Source organism: Vanellus vanellus, assembly GCF_965231255.1.
Source record: "Vanellus vanellus genome assembly, chromosome: 17".
NCBI classification, from domain to species: Eukaryota; Metazoa; Chordata; class Aves; order Charadriiformes; family Charadriidae; genus Vanellus; species Vanellus vanellus.
The window spans coordinates 14,309,852-14,329,373 of record NC_138922.1 but is presented as its reverse complement, the minus strand read 5'-3'; the positions used below and the strand labels follow the sequence as shown (position 1 = coordinate 14,329,373).

Genomic DNA, 19,522 nt, shown 5'->3' with positions numbered 1-19,522 from the left:
CAATGTATATCATTTTTAGTTTCACTGTAATGAGTAGATCTCTTTTATAGCTTGCACAGAGAACCAAGAACTGACGTGATGGTTTTTTCCTCCCCCAGTTTTTGGGACTGGGAGAAAGGGGAAAAGTTGGACTATTTCCACAACGGGAACCCTCGATACACCAGGATCACAGCGATGGAGTACCTGAACGGACAGGACTGCTCCTTGCTGCTGACTGCCACAGGTAAATGACATCTTTTCCCACATATTGGGGCAGCACTGGGGGGCTGTTACACAATTAAAGTCCGTGTGGGCTGTTCTGGTCCCCCGGCTGTCCCCGCGGTGAATTTGGCCCACCCTGAGCTTTCCCTCCCCGCGACCTGCCCCGTCGCAGCTGCGGAGCCATTCCCCGGATCAAAGCTGAAAGTTGTTTCTGGCACTGCTGAAATATCTTAACTGCTTAAGTGTGTGCCGCAAAGGTTTTCAAATGAGTAACAAGTCAGACACTTGCTGAAACCATTTGCAGTCGCAGCTCGTTACATCACTCGGAGTCTCGACCTCTCATCGCAGGTTGAGGGTACCCTCCTCCTGTACGGCACCTCGGGCAGCGGACGGTGGTTGGTTAAAAGCTGCCGAGTCCACAGCTGAAAAGGAAATCGTGCTGCGACCAAAGTAGAAGAAATCAAATTCTGTCCCTTGTGCTGTTAAGTCTGGAGCAGGCAGGGCTTATTTTAAGCCCTAAACTTCTCAAATAGTTCTGAGTTTCTCTCCAGCCCGTGTATCTCACCCAGGGGAAGCAGTTCTCTAGGGTGCCCCGCTGCATCACGTAAGGTGCCATGAAGAGCTCTTTCCCATTCATTGCTCTGTAAAGCTGTGAGTAAGATCTGCTTCTCTCCCAAGGAACCATTCTAAACCTGTCAGTCTGAGTGTTTTCAATAGCTTCTCAAACTTCATGCCGAAACGTACAGGTTGGGTATAATTAAGAGAGGTGGAAGAGGAGCTGAGAGGGCCTTTAGGACATTTTCCTTTCAATTTATTGATTCTTAGCACAAAAGTTTCACAGATGGGGAACAAATTGAAAAAATACACGATGTTCTTGAAAGATTTGCTGCTGATGGGCTGGGCTTTGATTCAAGTTCTGCTGTGGGGTTGTATTTTGTATTTAGTAGGGTACTTTTGTAGCACTCGGCACCAGTAGCAAGGAGGAGAGAGACGAATCCTAGAGAAAATTAATGGGTCAAAGAAATGGAGCGACATCTAATGTCGGGTGTTGTTTGAGGGAAGGAGTTAAGCTCTTCCAGAAGAGTTCCCGGTAGAACAATGCAGTAGGTTTCATGGATGTAAGATTAGAGAGGAAAAACAACACTAATAAAAAAGATTAAATTCAAGTGACTCTCTCAGTTTCGGAGTTTGTGTGACTGCAGTTCCGCTTCTGTTCTTCTGTGTTGTGCAGAAGTAATCACCAGCATTGCATCCGCGGTGATGTTGCATTGTCTTCTCTTTTTCTGTGCTCCCCAAGACGATGGTGCCATCAGAGTGTGGAAGAACTTTGCAGACCTGGAAAAGAACCCGGAGATGGTGACTGCTTGGCAGGGGCTGTCAGACATGCTGCCCACTACACGAGGTGGGTCCCCGCTAAGTTTTGTTGGATGGGGTAAAAACAATTTGCGATGGTGGGGTCTGTTCTAGGGATGGGGAGAGTAAAATGGGTTTCTCAACTTCAGCCATCAGTACCAACCTTGTTCCACAGTCTCTGCCTTCTGGGACGGCCTTTTGCCAGGCCTTGGTGAGGAGTTCGTTTCCCAGCTCTCACAAAACAAACGAACAAAACCAAAAGCCCGACACGGCCACCTCGCACGCGCACGCTGAAGAACAACCCGAGCAGCCTCTTGCTGGGGAGCAGAAGGGTACGACGTCCTCAGCCTTTGCAAGCTTCCCAGCAGCTGTCTTGCCCAAGCGTTCCCCTTAACTGTGTTCCCCAGGAGAGAGCTGTAGAACAACGGTGGAACTGGGCGCTGCCCCTCCGTGCTCGCCGTGGCAGGAGGTTACTCTGCCCCTTCGGGTGGGGTAGTAGCTCACGTGTTGCCTCTTTCCTTCTGATGGGCTGCTCAGCCTTCGCACAGCTTTGCATGTTGCACCTGTGACCTCCTGTAGCCTGAGCTCAAATTTTGGCAGGTATTCTTCGCTGTTTATTGCGGGTCAGGAGGTGGCAAGAGAATACGCAGTCTAAATCTGACATGTGCAGAAGGACAGCACAGTTAGACACTGACCTGCCTGGAACGTTAGAAAAGTTGGATGGAAAAAGCAGTGCAAAGGAGCACTGGGATATGGCCACGCACAGGCTGAACGCAGCAGAGCGGGTTCCGTGGCCCTGAAGTCTATTTTAGGACATTAAAGGAGGTGGACGTTTTGTCCTTCTGAGACCTGGCGATGTACTGATGCGCTGATGTGATTCTCTGTCGCTTGAATATTTTTAATCAAGGCTACAAGTTTTTCTGACTGTGCAGTAGTTCAATCAGCACTTGCGGGATTGATGCAGGAGCTGCTGGGTGAGGCTCCCGGGCTCGCGCTGTGCAGGAGGTCGGATGAGATGACCGTCATAATTCATCCTGACCTTAAAATCTGACAGTTCTCATTTCTGAGCTTATGTGGTTCATCACAGGAGTCTGACAGAGCTCTTTCAGCTGTTCATTGGATTTTACGGGTGCTGCCTTGTTGAGCTTGTATCTGTTATGTTTTCCTTAACACCTCGTGGTTCACCTCTGATGTTTTAGGAAGGAGGAGCTGTATTTGAGGGAACTGTAGGCTCTGTGCCTCTCTGCTGTCTGTGCACAAAACTGATTATAAGCTGCTGGAAGTTTGCAGCACACTGTGAAAGTCGCCATGGCCAAAACCTGCTCTTTGCAGAGATGTCAATAAAAGCAGGAGGAAAACAGTGGCAATGCACCAAGTGGAGAAAGCCCTGAGTCTCCTTAGGTGGAGAGGAAAGTGTCCAGTAGCCATTGCAAGTTGCCCTTTGTCAGGTCCTCCGGTTGGTCTGTATTTCTTGTCAGCAGCAGCTTTCCCGAAGGACGTTGGTCAGGGTTTACCATCCCTGGACTCGGGATCTTGCTTCCTTGGTGCCAGTAACAGACTCTCCCAAATGACTGGGAATACCCCCGGGCTGCTCTGATCATCGGCTTCTTGCTGCATCATCCGTCGCGTTCGGGGCGGATGCTGACAACTGGCGATGGAACTCCTTCAGGCTAATGCCATTTTCCTGCCTTACCTTCCCCGTGCAGCTCCTGGAGGCGTCGCGTTTGCTGGTTGTGCCTCGCTCTCTGCGCCCTCCCGGGCAGAAGGGAGGGTTGGAAGCATCAGTGTTTGGCATTGCACAATAGGTCAAGAGCTGAGGCGAGAGCTGAGTTAGCTGTAAGAGTTGCATGGTTACACTTGCCAAAACGAGCGCGTTGAAACCTTTAAGTCTGTTCTCTTTAAGATTATGGGGTTTTGCCCTTTTCTTTCCCTTACGGTCTAAGGAAGTCTGGGTCCTGTTTGGAGCAAGAGAATGAGGTTCAGAAGAAGAGAGGGACAGATTTCTCTGTGGAGAGAGAAAGAAATGTAGTCACTTCAAAAGAGCTGTGTGGATCAAGTCCCCTCGGAAATGAGACTCTGGAACAGTTACCGTTTGCTGCCGAGACCATAGTTGTGGTCCAGCACTGGCTCGTAAGACTGAAAATGCATCTTTGAAGCTGCAGAGCTCAGGAGTTTTGCTGGAGTTTGTTTGCTCCTGCTTTTGATTTCCTTCTCTCCTCTCCCACCCTTTCTCCCCATGTCATACTCAGCTCTGAATTTAATAGTTGTCTTGACAGCAACCGGCATGCTGACCTTTCCAGGCGGTTTTCCCACTTGTAAAAGGAGAGAGGAATATGCAATACCTAAATACATCCTTTGGAAGTTTGAAAAGCATCCCTGGGTTGTCGGAGTGATGGGAGGTCAACAATAACGTGCTCAGGGGCCGCCTGAGAGGGGGGAGCAGATGGGGGTGAGGCACAGAACTTTAACTTTTATGCTCTGTAAGGACTTGTTTGTGGTGTGCAGCCCGAGGTAAGAGAAGTGAGCTGATACGGCCAAGTTAGCGTGTTAAACCCCCGTGCGGGGATACTCTCGCTCAGGCCCCAGTTCATTGCGCTTAGTGGCTGACTGGAGGCTCAGGGTAGGTGAGTCGTAATTTAAAGACTGGCAAACTACTGTGTGGACACCCTCTTTTTTCCAACACAAGATCTGTTGATGTTGATCTTGTTTTGATCTGCACTCATGATGCACCAAGAAAGTCTCTTTCAGTCAAAATCAGGGTGTTTAAAGCAGCGTTGGTGCCAGGGGCTGTAGCGTACGGCGGTGACTGGGAGTCCCCAGTGCGAGCGGTGGAGGGGGCTGAGAAAGAGGCAAAACGCCGGTTGTTTATAGCCTGGTGTTTCAGAAGACGTAGGAAGAACTACGCATTTTCTATTGAGCAGCGTAGGAAGAACATAAACCTGATGTACTCCGGAGCTGGGATTTCAGAGCAGGAGGCTTTGGGAATTCTGGCAATTTCTATAGAAGAAGGTGCGTGAAGGCTGCGGTGAGCGGCGGGAGCTTGCAGAGCAGCACAGCCCCATCCATCGCCTGGTGTCCGCAGGAGAGCTCAGTCTGGAGCCGCTCCGAGCGCGTGCTGCTGGGCGGACTGGCGCTGCGCTCAGGCTGTCCCTTAGGACAAGCGGCCACGCTCGTGCTCCTGAACGACACTGCCATGGGCTGTATCGTTTCCTTGTGACACAGGGAAACAAGCCACGATCCCCCGGTCAGAATGGCTTTTCCCTCTAAAGCAGTACAGTTCTGGAATTTGAAAAAATACAGAAGCGTAACCAGCTGCTGCGCGATGACCAGACGGCGTCTGCGCAGCCGGTCCCTCCCCAGCTCTGGGGGCTCTCTGCGGACGCCCACCGTGTCTCCCCTCCTCCGCATCGGGACAGAGAACCGGCGTATCCCTTCTGAAGGGGTGCCGGGGGAGGACCGAAGGGCTCAGCCCGGTCTCTTCCCCAATACCTGGAGGTCCCTGTGCAGGATTTTCCAGGGTTGTCCCAAAGTGCCTCTCGCTTCCCCCTGTGCTGCAGCACTCCCTGACTGCCTGGCGGCTAGAAGCTAGGCTGCGGCTAACGTAAGGGTAGTTTACATGGAGCAGCCGTAAGTTGTTGGTGCTCTCTGCGTGCTGGTGAGCTATGTGTCCATCCGTCCATCCATCCGTCCATCCATCCATCTGTCCATCCCCTGCAGGACAGGGCAGAGGAGCCCCCGGCACAGCCGCCCTCGCCGCGGGGAGCCCAGACCCGCCGGGGCAGAAGCCGCCTGTTCTGCGCTTGCCTCGGTTCACACAGATGCCATCGGTTATATGGGTTTCCGACTGTCACTTCCTGATGCATTTCACTGCAGAACAGGGACCAGATCGTGCAGAGGATAGTCTCCTTGTTCAAGAAGAAATGTCAAATCTGTGCTGTTGTCAGCCCGCCAGAATACTCCCTTCACACATGACAGGCGCCGCCGTCGATGGCTTCCCAGGGAGTGCTGTGATTGAACTGGTGCCTGCTCTCTGGATGGAGGCATGTGCTGCTCTCGGTGCTTCTGCTTCTCTGTTATCTTCTTTCCTTTAATTTGAGTTGCTTTTTCTAATCCTTTTTTTAAGATTTATTTTTGCTCTGGCTGACCCACTTACCCTTAGCGTCAACCCCTTAATCCCTGTCTTCTCACAGGTCTGGCCCGAAGGGTTTCAATCTATCTTGACAGAAGTAAACAGGGAGGTGAGTGCTTTCTTTCTGTTACCTACGATCAGCTGGGTGGGAAGGACCTCCTCGGCTGGCTCCGGGATGCTTGGCTGGTTGGTTGGTTGGATTTTTTGGCATTGTTTGAATGACTGCTGGGTCCTTGTGGTTCCCGGAAAGCTTTGCTGCTCCCACCTCTCCCGCTCCTGGCCGTGCGTCTGTGTCCGCAGCGGCGGTGGGACGTGCAGGGAGGGTGTCCGCGCTGGGTGAGCGCAGCCACCCGCTGGGAAGGGGCGTCTTCGTGGCGCACTCTGAGCGGTCTGCAGGGAGAGGTTGGGGTGGGATGTACAAGACTCTTTCCAGGAAGGTTTCAAAGCATCACTGGGCAAAAGGCTTTGACGGACAGGTTCCAAATGTGAACCACCGTTAAGCTAATGGGGATTTTACTGGGGTCTGTTTGTGACATACTTTCGCTGTAAAGATCGTGTGAAAAGGAGAAGCTGATGAATCTTTCCCAGGAGGTCTAGAAGAGTGGACTTTTGGCAAGGATATGCCTAATAGATTTTACGAATTCTGTTCTTTCACGTGGAAGGAAGGTAAACGGAGGCCCCAGCTCCCATCTGTAGGAGGCAGGACTGCAGTGTCTGCACTGCTCTGGCGCCTGGGCCCCTCCGCTGCCGCCGACGTCCCCGGGGGAAGCAGAGCGCTGATGTGTTCGAGCATCTTTGTGTGTGCGCACGTCCATGGGTGTTAGTGTTGACGTAGTCATCTTGGGTTATTCATCAATTATTGATATTTGCTGACTGATAAGAGCTGAATGTGTCTGTAATGATTAATAGGACGGAGATGATTGCAGCGGTGTGTGATTCAGAGCTCTTTAGCTTGAGGTCTCTTGCAAATCTCTCTCGTACTGTTCAGAGGCAGAGCACTGGGATAGGAATTAGCAAAGCTGCTGTGCTGCTGTCGGCTGCCTGGCTCGGCATTCCCCTCGCAAATCCACTGGCAAACGGAAGGGCTAAAATTAGCAAGACTTGGCTGCGGGGAATTCCCCGCTCGGTACACCGAACCATTGAAGGAGATAGCAGCCCCTGCCTGCCTGGATCGATGCTGCTGGTGCTGAGCGACCGCGCGCTGTCCCGAGCACACAAATAACTGCGGATCAATGAAGAGCGTTCACCAGCGTCTCCTGGCCAGGTGTCCTCCTCGTGAAACGTGCAGGAAAAGGTCTCCTTCTCTCCCACTGAAGAAGCCTTAATAATGCGTGAGATTAGCTATTTGCTTGACAGCAAAATACATCAGCAATATTTAGATAAAATAAACTAGTTTTGTGTCTAAAGCACAGAAAATCTGTTCTCATTGCCTAGGTGTCTGTGGGGAATTTTTACCGAAAGAAGGATAGGGACTGTGTTCATTCTCGCGTGGTGGTAGGCAGGAGGCACCGGCGCTGCTGGATTGCGGATCGGTGGTGAATTAGGGACTTAATGGTCCAGGTCGTATCCAGCCGCTGCGCGGGTCAGCCCGGCAGTCCCTGAAGCTGGCGTGAGCACGGGGCAGAGCCCGCAGCCGGCACGCTCGGCGGCCTGGAGGCAGCAGAGCCAGCGGGAGTCTGGGGATGCATTAGGGTGACCCTCTGCCCGGCTGCTTCACCTCCCGCTCCGTCACAGCTCTCTCGGGGCGGCTCAGCACACCGCTGCACTGCCGCCCGTCGGCGTAACGCTTTGTGCGATACGAAGGGGACGGTGTTAGCAAGAGAATGTACGTCTGACCTGTGCCCACCTCTATCCATCGCTGCCGCCTGAGGGCTGTTGGTGCTGGTGTGTAAACAGCCGTCGTCCGTCCTACCTCCAGAAAATTTATACTGATGCCAAGCAAGAAAAAATAAGCACATGCTTGCCGGTTCCCTGCTTCCTTCCCGCTCTCCTGGGGCTCCCGAAACAAAGCGAAAGACGTCAAATACCTGCTCTGCAGAAAACCAGGACCTTGCCCTCTGGAGGCTCTGCTCTGCTTTGAACACGCTCGGCTCCCCGGGCAGCGATGCAGAAGGGAGAGGGCGGAGGGGCGGCCTCGGCGTGTTCCTAGGAATGAAAGTTAGCAGCCTACGGGGAGGGCAGGTTCCGGGGGGCTGCGCGGGGCAGCCTGCGACAGGGGAGCCTCGGCAGAGGGAGGGCTCTCACCTGCTGAAGGAGCCGATCAAACGATCAAAATCAAACAGAGCTTCTACTGCGGAACAAGAGGGAGAGAGAAAAGTAGAGCGAGTCTTCCCCCGTCTCCCCGGGGTTGGTATCTTGTCCTTTAGGAATAAGAAGTTTGGGAGGAGCACCTTATTTCTGGTCAGATTTTTTTATGGCAATAAAATAGTTGGAGAAATTGCAGCTCCAGGGGTTTGCGTTCTTTTAATTGGATTCCCGGCATCACAGCTACTCTTCTCCCGCGCTGCGCACAGTCCTTGGCATGAGAAGAGTGGCACTTTTTGAAAGAATGTTGTAGAAATTAATGATGAGTGAGGTCACGCAACCCTCCCACTGCTCCTGGAAATTAAAACAGTGATGCGCCTTCGTTGCTCGGCCAGGAGGGCCCATGATTAAAAAATCATCAGTCAGAATCCGAGATGCTTTTATATTGTGTTCTGTGTCGGTATTCCTGATTTCATTGAAATGCCAAGTGCAGGTTGGCCACATTCCAGTGACGTTAAAAATAAGCGCAAACACTGGAAATGCAGCTGCTTCCAACACCCGTGTTATTCATTGGCATTTGTAGGAGGAACTATCCCATCCGGACAAGTATCTGGTGCTCAGGGGGAATCCTGAGGGAACAGCTGTAGAAAGTTACAGCTTCAAGAACGGCTGTTGGTGTGTGTTGCCTTCTGTATAAACTTGTATCATACAGAACTGCAAGTACTTGTGTTCAAAGACTCAAAAAAAAAAAACCCAAAACAAACCCCACCACACCAACAGAAAAAAAAAAAAAAAAAACAAAACAAACAAGAAAAAACTTACAAACCTGTAACAATTTCCTGAGCTGTGGAAGGTTTGTTGCTCATTATCTGAGAACATAACGTTCCTTACGGGAAAATTGTGATCTCGGCTGATGACGCAGTAGGAGCGTGTCGCTGGGCCCTGTTCTGCAGTTCTTTGGCTTCTGTGAGTGCCGCGGTTTCACTGTTGGCCTTTGCCGGGTGGCTGCAGTGCTGCCACGGCATTGCCCCCGTTCGCGCCGTTCTGTGAGGAGGTGGACGCAGGGTGGTGGGCAACGCAAAGCCTGGCGGGGTGGCCCGGGCAGGGCACGCGGGTCGCCCGGCTCTGCAGAGCGCGTTCCCTCTGTGCCAGAACGAAGCCGAGAAGCATCTGAGGTGCCAAAGCCGCAAGGCAAAGCCCAGCGGGTGAGCTGCAGTCTCAGTTGTAACATCCTGGAGAAGGACCGCTGTTAATTAAAAAGGAAATGATAATTAGTATTAAGTCCCACATTTGCTTCTCATCCCAAAATACTAGGAATTTAACATATAAGCATGAGCCAACACTGTATCATTTCCACCACGAAAACATTTACTCGTACACAGAAATAGTTCAGCTATTTATGTCTCAGTTCGTACTGTGAGTGTCATCTTTGAATTTAGCGTTTCACAGCCAGAGGAAGCTCACCTTCCCTCTCGCTTCCCAATGACTTAAATCTATGTACAAAGGCTTTGCTTCTTTTCAGACACGTTTGAATTCTGGTTCAGCGCTCCCGGGCGCATCCTGGGGTCCCCGTTCCCCCTCTGCTGCACCCGCTGCTTTGGCGGAGCACCACTGCGCTGCGGTGGGGTGGGAGCAGCCCCCGGCCCGGGGCTGGTGCTCGGCACGGCGGGACCTCTGCCGCCGGCAGCCGCCGCCGCTCCAGGCTGCAGATGGAGCCACCCGGCCCCCAGTGGGAGGTACCAGGAGTTGCCCTCGGCTGCGGCGTTTGTGCCAATATTGGGTTATTCCCGACGCCTGCGTCGTGCGGTGCCACGTGAGCCCCTGTCCTCGGCCACTGCCCGTCCCCCCGCGCGCCGTGCATCAGGAGCAGCACAAACAGTGCTTCATATCTTCTTGAGAGGATAAGATATCTGATGAAAGAAAGGGAAGATCCCCTGTTACGGGGTGATCAAAACACTGCACTTCCCTCTTCCGGGGAGCAGAGGTTATCACTTACGGGGACAATTTAAGTTTGATAAGGAAGGCAGGAGCCGCACTGATTGCTTGGAAGAGCACAGGCCGCAGCACGCAGCGATGTCGGCTCCCTCCTTCCTCCCCACCAGTGGGCTCCGTCAGCTCCTGCTCCGGGGAGAGCCCTTGTCCTCTCTCTGGGCATCTCCCGTGGGAGGTCTCTGTGCCATTTTACATAAAGTAAAACCCCTCTGGAGTGTCTTCCCCCAGTGAAACTTCCCCATGCCTTCTAGACGGCATCGCTGAACGTCCTCGGAGCCTCAATTCCCGACAGATGCACCAAGAGGAGCACCAAAAGCGCCAGTCATCACTCCGAATTCACCGTCGCCGTCCCCCTCCGCAGAAAAGACGCCTGGGACCGCAGCAGGCCGGGGACCCCTGCTGCCACTCACACTGAAGACAAACATTGTCTTCAAACTGGGGAACGCAACTGCAAAATTGGGAGCTTTAAAACTGCCTCAGAGCGCATTGCCTGCTTACCTCCATCAGCGGCGGTGATGGCGGTATCTGTCTCGGCCTGCCAGCTTTATCGTGTCACATGGGCCGTAAACAAGGTGACAAATGAAAACACTTCAGTGATGTTTATCATCTAAATCACTGCCTGCTTGTTTGCCTCCGATCTCGAGCAGCCCTCCGAGCTGCCAGGCGATCTGAAGTAACAATCAATTTAACCCGCGAGATGAAGACCCAAGCTCTCAGCTTAGCCGGGAGTCCCGGATTTCCCGCGGGAAGATGACGGACTGTCAATAAATGTCAGCAATCCTCTCAGCGGTACGCAGCGAGATCAGGAACCGGCTTGGACGAGATGCTCAGGAAGGGGAGATGGGCAAAATGTTCTATCTGGATCTGTGCAGAAGAAGGTCATGTCATCATCGTTGAAGAAAACTCGGTGTCTGCAGGATGCCTCTGTTGCTTCCTTTGTGCCCTGCAAAGGCGTTTGGGCTGGTAAAAAGCACTCACGGCCCTTGGGTGACAAAGAGCATGTTGGGGTAGGTTTCAGTTTCCTGCTGGGGCTGATTCCTCGCAGTAAATGGAGACAAATTCCCATTCGTACCTTCTGGGCAAGCGAGTTGTGCACGTGCAGTGGTGCGGTGGCAATGCGGGACTCCCGCGGCGGCGGCTGCGGAGGGCTCGGCGCAGCAGCCCGCAGCCCTGAGGCACCGCGGAGTGCTCGCTGGCGCCGGGTCGCGTGGGCTTAGCGCATGCTTCTCGGCGCCGGAGTCTCAGCTCAGCGCGGACGTGAGCCTGAACCGCTGCTGGGCGAGGCAAGGGTGTTTCTGCCGCTGCCCCACGAGCCCAAAACAGACCCAAAAGCTGGAGCTCTTCCCTGGTTCCCTGGTGCAGCGCTCCTGGGGGTTTCTGTTTGTGTTTTCAATGTATGAATAAGCGTCTCCCTGGAAATCCCGTAGATTTGGGGTTGGTCGGCCTTTGCAGCATAAAAAGCAAAAGATAATTGGTGTACAGCTCGGCTTTAAGCAGAGCTTTCTGTATCGTGGAGGCGGCACACAGGTACAAAGAAGTCCCTTCTAATTAAATGTACAAGAATTGCTCCTCAGAGATTCCCCGGCCGAGCCGGGGGCTTCGGTGCCAGCTATTGCCCAGGGCCCGGTGTCTGCTTTGTTCTGACGCTCGTCTGCTCTGTGCTTAGCCGAGCCAGCTCGCTCCGTGGCTTTTGGACACCGTGCTCCCCGAGCTGGGAGAGGGGGCGACACACACTTACTCTTCTCTGGAAGCCGCTGTGCCAGCAAAGTCCATGGGTTCGGGCAGCGTACCAGCCCGGCTGTAAGTGGGTGCCCATGTCAGGTGTTTTGGGGATACAAAACCCCTTGTAATTCCCTTACAGCACACGTAGGACGTTTTTCTAAACTTCACTGGGCAATTAGTTTATGCCCTCAAAGATGAGGAGCAAAAGCTCTTGTGCATTTATTTTAGCTGGTGTAATTGCAGACTGTTCCCTTCCTTATCTGTCTGTATAGCAAATTGGTTTTCACTCCTACTGAGCTGTTTAATTCAGTATCGCGTAGCACTGATTTCTGTTCCCTGTTTAGAATCACCCCCCCTCAGCCACATATTTCTATTAGAACGAGGAGTCACGGTAACCCGAGGCTCTCGGGTCATGCTGTGTGAGATGTCACCAGTTTAGTCTACTTCGGTCATCATTTAATCTGGTGCTCTCATAAGGTGGTGGGCAATTTATTAAGATTCCTGAGAAGGCCCCAGCAGCTTGGCAGCGTCCCTGGAAGGTCGCATTCACCCGCACCTTGGCTTTTCCAAGCACTTCAGCGAGCCGAGGGGTCAAAGACGTATTTTGGGCTCAAATCCGGGACCAGCTGATTTGATCCCGTTTGGAGGATGTATGGATGTGTGTGTATGTAATTTTAAATTTCCTTTAATACTAATATTCCTGTAGCATGAGGTCACGAAAGCTGCTGTTCTAATTAGTGCAGCTCTGCCTGTGCTGCTGCGGAGATTAATTTGCACGCGCTGCCTGTGCTTTGTCGTAGGAGCGGGAATGGTGGTCGACTGGGAACAAGAAACCGGGCTGCTGATGACATCGGGAGATGTGAGGATAATCCGGATCTGGGACACAGATCGGGAAATGAAAGTCCAGGTAAGGTCTGCGTGTTGGGCCCGTTCACCCTCTCCCTCCCGGAGCACATCCCGTGCGGTCACCCCGTGCACTGCCAAAGCATCCGAGACTCCTCTGTGGCGAGCCGGCAGGTTCTGGAGCTTCTGCTTCCCTGCCTCAGAGTCACCTTACGAGATGAATAAAAATCCCCACACACTTAGCGAGTGTGTCAGGTCTTTCCTGGAAGCTGCTGCCCTTATTCCGGGCATTGTTCAGCCGTGTTTGGGAAAGGTGAGGCTGTGGAGTCCGGAGGCAGGCGCCAGGCTGCAGGTGGGCCTTCCTATTAGCACATAATTGCAAGAGCGTACAAATCCTTGAGGAAACGCGGTGAACTGGGTTGGGGGTAGAGCCTTCTGACCTACTGCTGCCATCTCCGCTTCTCTGGGGCGCGCACAGCTCGTCACAGAGCAGCGCTGCTCCCGAGCCGCAGCTCCGCGCTCAGGAAAGCTGCGCCCGCGCAGAGCACGGACGTCCCTGCTCAGCCCGCTCCCGGCCGGGGCCCGCGCGCGCAGCGGGACCGCAGCACCACCGTCTTATTTCAGGCACAGGTCACTTGCTGCGCAGTGTAGCGGGGAAGAGACGCTGCGAGCGTCCGCATCAGTCGTACTCCAACGGGGGTTTCTCAGGAATTATAAGGAGAAGCTGCCGGTCTGTGAGGATGGAGTCACCGTGCTGGAGAAAAAAGCAAGACTAGTTTTCAAAGCTTCTAGAAATTAATTACCTTTGGATGAACATTAATTACGACACTTTGACCCCACAATGCAGGATAATTAAGCCTATGTTAATCTTAATTACTTTCGCGTATTATTTTTTCTGTGTAAATTAGGGAACAGCAAAATTCAGGAGGTGAAAATCTTTTAAATGATGATTAATGATTGCGCTGAAAGTGTCTAAAAACATGCGGTTTCTTTTTTAATTGAAAAGATCGGTTGTGTTGAAATTCAAGTGATTGAAACTTCCTGACTCAGTAACGCTGGAAAACCGAAACTCAGCACAAAGAGCGGCGAAGCTCTGTAATCGGAGCTAATGAAGGTGCCGTCCCGCTCTTTGAACTACAAATAGCGTACCCCTGGAAGCACTCGGGATGCCGCTGAAGAAGCAAATGCTTCATTTTCACTTCTGCTGATTGTTCCTGCTTCAAAGGCAGGGGCCGGGTCTCGAGGCGCGGGAACAGCCCCCAGGTTGGTGCTGCAGCCCCCGCGGTCCTCGCGCCGCTGAGCCTGCGGGGAGCGCCTGGGGGAGGTGAATATGCACCCGAGCGAAAACGGGACTGAGGGGTGAAGCTAGCTGCCGCCGCTCCAGCGTGCCTCCTGCTGCTCCCCTGCTTTTTCAGCACTGCTTAGTTTCCACCTGTTTTAATTGAAAATGTTTTTCCTCGTAACAGGCGTAGACGTTATTTCAAGCAATTCTTCTCCTTAGAGGGAGCGAAAAGGCAGCCGCAGAGCAAGCGTGCACACCGCGTCCCAGCACAGCTGCCCTTGCAAGCTCCCATCTTCTTTTTCCATGTCATTTTTTTTAATACACACGGTGTCTGGCGTCTTAACGAGATAACCTGAATCTCTGTGTCACGTGTCCCGAAGCGGGGACTTTAGGCGGCACAGCCCGGGCTCGCTTTAGCCTGCGTAAGGGATTCTCCGGTGCGGTATTGTCAGGCAGCTCGTGGTGGTGTCCAGGGCTTTGGTGTCCGCTCTGACGTTGCCCAAGAGCCCCGGAGCTGCCTCGCCGCCGCCTGCCGCGGGGCTGGGCTGCCCGGGCCCTCCCCGGCGAGGAGGAAGGTTGTGCTTCATCTGCTCAGCCCGTCTGCACCCCCCACCAGGGCTCTGCCGAGTGTGGTGGTGACCCTCACGGTGAACGCAGGGAGAGAGCTAAAGGTTTAAAAAATAAAATAAACCGGTAGGGGAATGGACTTGATTAATGGTAACTGGAGCCTGGGGCTTGTGTGCCTTCTCCGTAGGACATCCCCACCGGAGCTGACAGCTGTGTGACCAGTCTCTCCTGTGACTCCCACCGCTCGCTCATCGTGGCGGGGCTGGGCGACGGCTCCATCCGCGTGTTTGACAGGAGGATGGCTCTGAGTGAATGGTAACTGCCCGTCCTTCCCAGGCTCGCTGGGGCCCTCGCGGTTCCACCGCCCCCCCTTCAAAACGTTCCTCTGCCTCTTCCTCAGCCGTGTCATGACGTACCGAGAGCACACGGCCTGGGTGGTGAAGGCGTACCTGCAGAAGCATCCCGAGGGCAACATCATGAGCGTCAGGTAAAAGCGGTTGTACTCTCTGAGCTGTTTTCTCTTAAGCACGCTTTGGTTTGCTGTTGGAATCCTGCCTCTGCTGTTTCAAGGGCTGAGAGGGTAAAGCTCTTTGGTGTGACATTTGCTTCAGTAATTAACTCCTGCTCTGAACGTGGCGGAGAGAAGGCAAAAAGAAATGCGAAGGTTTCCTTGGAAGCTGTCAGTGAGGTTTGAAAGTAAACAAGAAGGCGTCTTCGCTGAAATCACTGTCACGAGGCGCGGGAGGGAGGAATCGAGTGAACCAGAAACCTACACCAGATATAGTGTATCTTATGGCTGTTCTTTGTTGCCAACATCTCCGTGGGGTCATTGGAGAGAGAAGACGAGGAGGAAGGTTGATGGTGCGTCTGCTGGGCATATTGCTGTGCAGGATTACTGCAGTTGTCTACACACAAATCCATTTCTGCTGCACGGTAAATACTGCGGAGAGAGCAGCATATACTTATTTGGCCATTAAAGAACAGCAGAGTATAATTTATTGTCACAAAGCCACCGTTTGCACACAAAGAGGCTCTTTTCTTGATTACAAAATGGAAACAAAACATAATTTTCTGGGATTCGGAACATTCCTGAGGGGGGGGATGGGCCGGCAAAAATGTATTAAGATTTTCAGAAAGGGGATTATGTGATGCAGCTGCCAGATTTGTCGAGCTCACATATTAGAGTTTTTAATCTTCCTTTCTGTAATCTCCTTCAGCAGTCCCGGGGGTCAGGGCTGTACGCTTGGCCAGCCCGGGGCGGAGGGCTCGTTTTCCCCCTCTCCCCAGTGCCCTTCTCAGCACGTGGTGCTTTCTCTCGGGATTGAAGAGGTATGAGAAAATGTCGTACTTCATAAGACAGGTCTGGTCTCATCCCAAAGGGATGGGGTTTGTTGAGACAAGCCGCCTTGCGCTCGGTTCCTCCCAGTTCACTCTCTCCTTCAGTTGACAGCAGGATCCAAGAAAAACACACGTTAGGGCGTAGCGAGGTCTGGGTCTGGCTGTTCCCTGCAAAGCCCGAAGGCGTTGCATTGCTTGTGGAGCAGTTCTCTGAACCTCAGCGAAACGTTTTCTCTGGACCAGAGGCAGGAGGTGGTAGGAGAGGACGGGCGACTGGGCCGGGTCCTGCAGCGCTGCGTTGCCCGGCGCCGGTTCTGCCCGGGATGTCGTGTTCAGCCGCTCCGCTCGGAGCGCTGGGGCCGCCACGCTGCTCCTCATTAACAGCGGGTCTGCTTTTGTCAGGCTGACAGCGCTACCAGGAAAGGTCCCGAAGCTCCTGCCGGATACCCTGGTTGGGTGGCTCGGCTGTCGTTGACTCCCTGTTGCCTCGTATTGTTCGTGGGATGTGTTTTCCTGTGCACTCCCTCATCACAGAGCTTCACTGCCATTTTAAAGCTCTTGCATGGTCTTCCAGTACATTCAGAACCGTTTTCAAGTCTTATTAAGGTTCAAAGCTTTAAATGAATTTACTGTATATTTGATCTCCCTCAAACAGTATTTGCATCTGGTCTTTAGGATCTAAATCAACCTCGAGTTTAATTTGTCTTGAATTTAATTCTGTGACAGCTGAAGCTGCAGCTTCTTATCATGATATTAGTAATCCTGTCTAACAGCCTTTTGATCAGTATTACGTATTCCAGAGGTGAAGAAACTAAAGGCAATATGCTTCTTAATGCTTTCATTGTTCTTAACTCTGTCGGGCGATTGGCGGTTGTATGGCCGTCACTCACTTGGAAAAAATAACACTTCAAAAGCTGCGGTGCCAAAAGCTTTACTTCTGCTGCCCGCGGAATGAGATCAGATGAGTTGATTTTGAATTTAATTTCCGTAAGAGACTTTTCTGTTTGTCTTTCTGTACACCGATCAACCGGTCTCTTACAAGGAGCTCAGAACAGCAGATGTACCGCGGCAAAATCTTTGGTCCTCAGTTCCAGGGCTGTGGGAGAAGATGCACCTTCTGCCCATCCAACAGACGTGATTCTACTGATGTATTTCAGAGAGACCACTTAACAAAAAGGAATCATTTGTGTTTGAAAGGTGCTCGATCTGCTAAGCGCAGTATCTTGCCACTGCCACTATTGCTTTCCCTGCCCTCTCTTCCCTGATAAAGTCATTAATAGGGTCGACACATCGCCTGAGCGTTCGCAGGGTTCGTTACGCGTGGTCCGCAGAGTCCTTTGGACAGCGAGACTCGTCTGTCTGTGTCCAGACGTGGCGTAGTGGATGGTACCGGCAGATCCCATCTGGTTGGGTTTCTAATACAATTTCCTACTCTGAAAAGGAGAAGGAATTTGGGTCTGACGTGCAGCTCAGTGCATTGAGTATGACATAACAGGAAAGGCACTTACACTCAGCAATGAGCTGGAAGCGATAAAAGCAATAATGGATCCCCCCCGAGGGCAGAGGCAGAGCCGTTTGCACAGCACTTACGGTGTTGCGGATGGTACCAAATATAAGTGACGTCGGTGGGGATCCGGCCGGACGGACGGAGAAGGCAAGGGCGCGTGTCTTCTCTGTCCTAATTTTCTGCTGGAAGTGGTCAGCTCACAGACGGGCGTACGGCCGGAGTTCCCGGGCTTCGGGGTCTGGGTTGGGCAGAGCCTGACGTTGTGGAACTCCTGTGTTGGCAGCGTAAATGGAGACGTGCGGTTCTTTGACCCCCGGATGCCGGAGTCCATGAAGGTCCTTCAGATAGTCAAAGGGCTGACGGCCCTTGACATTCACCCCCAAGCCAACCTCTTTGCATGGTAAGTTCTAGTTTCCTCTCTTGTGTCCCTGGAGTGGGCGGAGAGGACAATTTGTCTCTGCAGACATTATTCGTGGGGTTTCGTTGGTTTGGTTGGTTGTTTAAACCTCCCCACGAACAGCCCAGCTTTTCCCCCGTGTTTCCCGCTCAGGAGTTTTATCCCTTGCGTGCACTAGTGACACCTCTGCACCACTGGCTGAGTCAGGGTGTCCAGTCTTACGCTCCTGTGTCACATCCCCGTTCAAAGTCAGCGTGTGTATTTTGGGGCTCTGAGTGGGGACCAGCAACTGCCCCGCGGCCACGTATCCCGGGGGTGGTTGGGGGATCTGCTCTCGGCGCGTGTGTGCATCAGCTCCTCGGGTTTCCGGTCTCAGTCCCGCAGCGTAACGGGTCACGGTGGTTCCGACCTTTCTGTACACCTCTGCTCTGAGGTTGCCGTGGTACAGTTAGAGTCAGTCTCCCCACTTACAAGAACTCACCGCGCGCTACTCTGATCACCGGCTCAGGTCGACAGAGCTGGAAAGGGGGCTGAAGGCAACGAAATTGTTGTTCCACAGCTGTCTCAGTCACACCGTGTTCTCTTGATTCCCTTCCAGTGGCTCGATGAACCAGTTCACTGCAATCTACAACGGAAACGGGGAGCTGATCAACAATATCAAATACTACGATGGTTTTATGGGACAAAGAGTCGGAGCCATCAGCTGCCTGGCTTTCCATCCCCACTGGGTCTGTATCCTCTCTCTTTTTGGATTTCGGAATTTGCATTTCTTAGTTAATGTCGTGTTGGAAGAGAGAAAGGCGCAGAGGCGCCTCTAGCGCAGCCTGGGCTTCTGAGGGCGCTTTGAGCCGCGCGTCCTGCGGCGCGGGTCCTCGGGGCGGTTCCAGAGCACCACACTGCCGCTGCCGCCCGCACTGCTGGTTTGTGATGTGCACCCGGGACTGGAACAGGGCTGGAACGGGGCTGCCGGCGGCTGAGCCTTCTTTACTTGCGGATCGACTTGATCTGCTGTTCCCGTTTCTTCCCATCCCTCCGGGACTGCAGCCTGGCTTAGCGCTCGCTGCAGTTCTTGCCACAAAAGTTGTCCGAGGTGAATTTGTGTGGAGCGGACTGGAGAGGTGCGGTCTCTCGCTTCCAGCGCACAAAATTTTATGTTCTTCTTTATTCTGTGCCTCTGCTCCTGCAGACGGTAGGCTCACCCTTGTGTCTCTGGGGCAGCCTTTGCTCTGCCTTACGTAAGGCTTTAGGAAGACCTGATGCTGTGCAGCAGAAAAACCGCACGTCAGGAAAATGAGAGAACTACAGAAATTAAAGGCATGCGCTGATAAAGTCTAGAATTAATCAGAGCAAAAAGGAGATTTCGGAATATGTCACAGCTGAGGTGGCTCTGCAGTAGTCATTAGAGAGAGGATCTGGTTGCTACTTAATTAGGAGGCAGGTGCCCATCTGCATTATGGACTTCTGCTCACCCAGAGACGAGAATAATGAAAGCCTTAAGGAAACAACGTGAATGGATAGGAAAAACGGGAGGAGGTTAAAGAAGGGATTTAGACAGAGCGTTATTTTAGAAACCTGCAGATCAGAACACAAATATTTAATATGTGATGGGGAAGAGCAGCGGGAACGATAAAGGGCCCGGCGGAGGGGAGGGAAGAGCCGTGCTGTCCCGCGGTTCGGTATCAGCCGGGCAGGGAGGGGGAGGGCAGTTCTGCTCCGTTACCTGCGTCTTCGTCCTGGGGACAGCAGGGTTGAAGGGAAGCTCACCTCCTCCTCCTCCAGTTTGAAAAAGCCGCTTTGCACAAAGCTAAACAGTGATTTTGCTGTCCTCCGGTTTGGGGGAGAGAGAAGGAGGTGGCTCAGGATTGGAAATGTTTTGCTCTTCAAATAAGCAAACCAACAAAGCCCTGTCCAGCCCGCGGCTCCGCGGCTGGGATCGCTCCGGGGCCG

The 19,522-nt window shown here is 52.8% G+C and overlaps 1 protein-coding gene across 1 annotated transcript in view; it reads left to right on the top strand.

Moving 5' to 3' along the window:
* Positions 1-19,522, top strand: part of RPTOR (regulatory associated protein of MTOR complex 1) — a 150,654-nt gene that overhangs the window by 128,197 nt on the left and 2,935 nt on the right. Inside the window, exons 27-34 of the mRNA XM_082492144.1 lie at positions 99-223; positions 1,499-1,603; positions 5,745-5,792; positions 12,442-12,548; positions 14,521-14,648; positions 14,734-14,820; positions 17,462-17,578; positions 18,174-18,303. Of these exons, the coding sequence (XP_082348270.1) occupies positions 99-223; positions 1,499-1,603; positions 5,745-5,792; positions 12,442-12,548; positions 14,521-14,648; positions 14,734-14,820; positions 17,462-17,578; positions 18,174-18,303 (847 nt within the window). The remainder of the gene's footprint in view (positions 1-98; positions 224-1,498; positions 1,604-5,744; positions 5,793-12,441; positions 12,549-14,520; positions 14,649-14,733; positions 14,821-17,461; positions 17,579-18,173; positions 18,304-19,522) is intronic.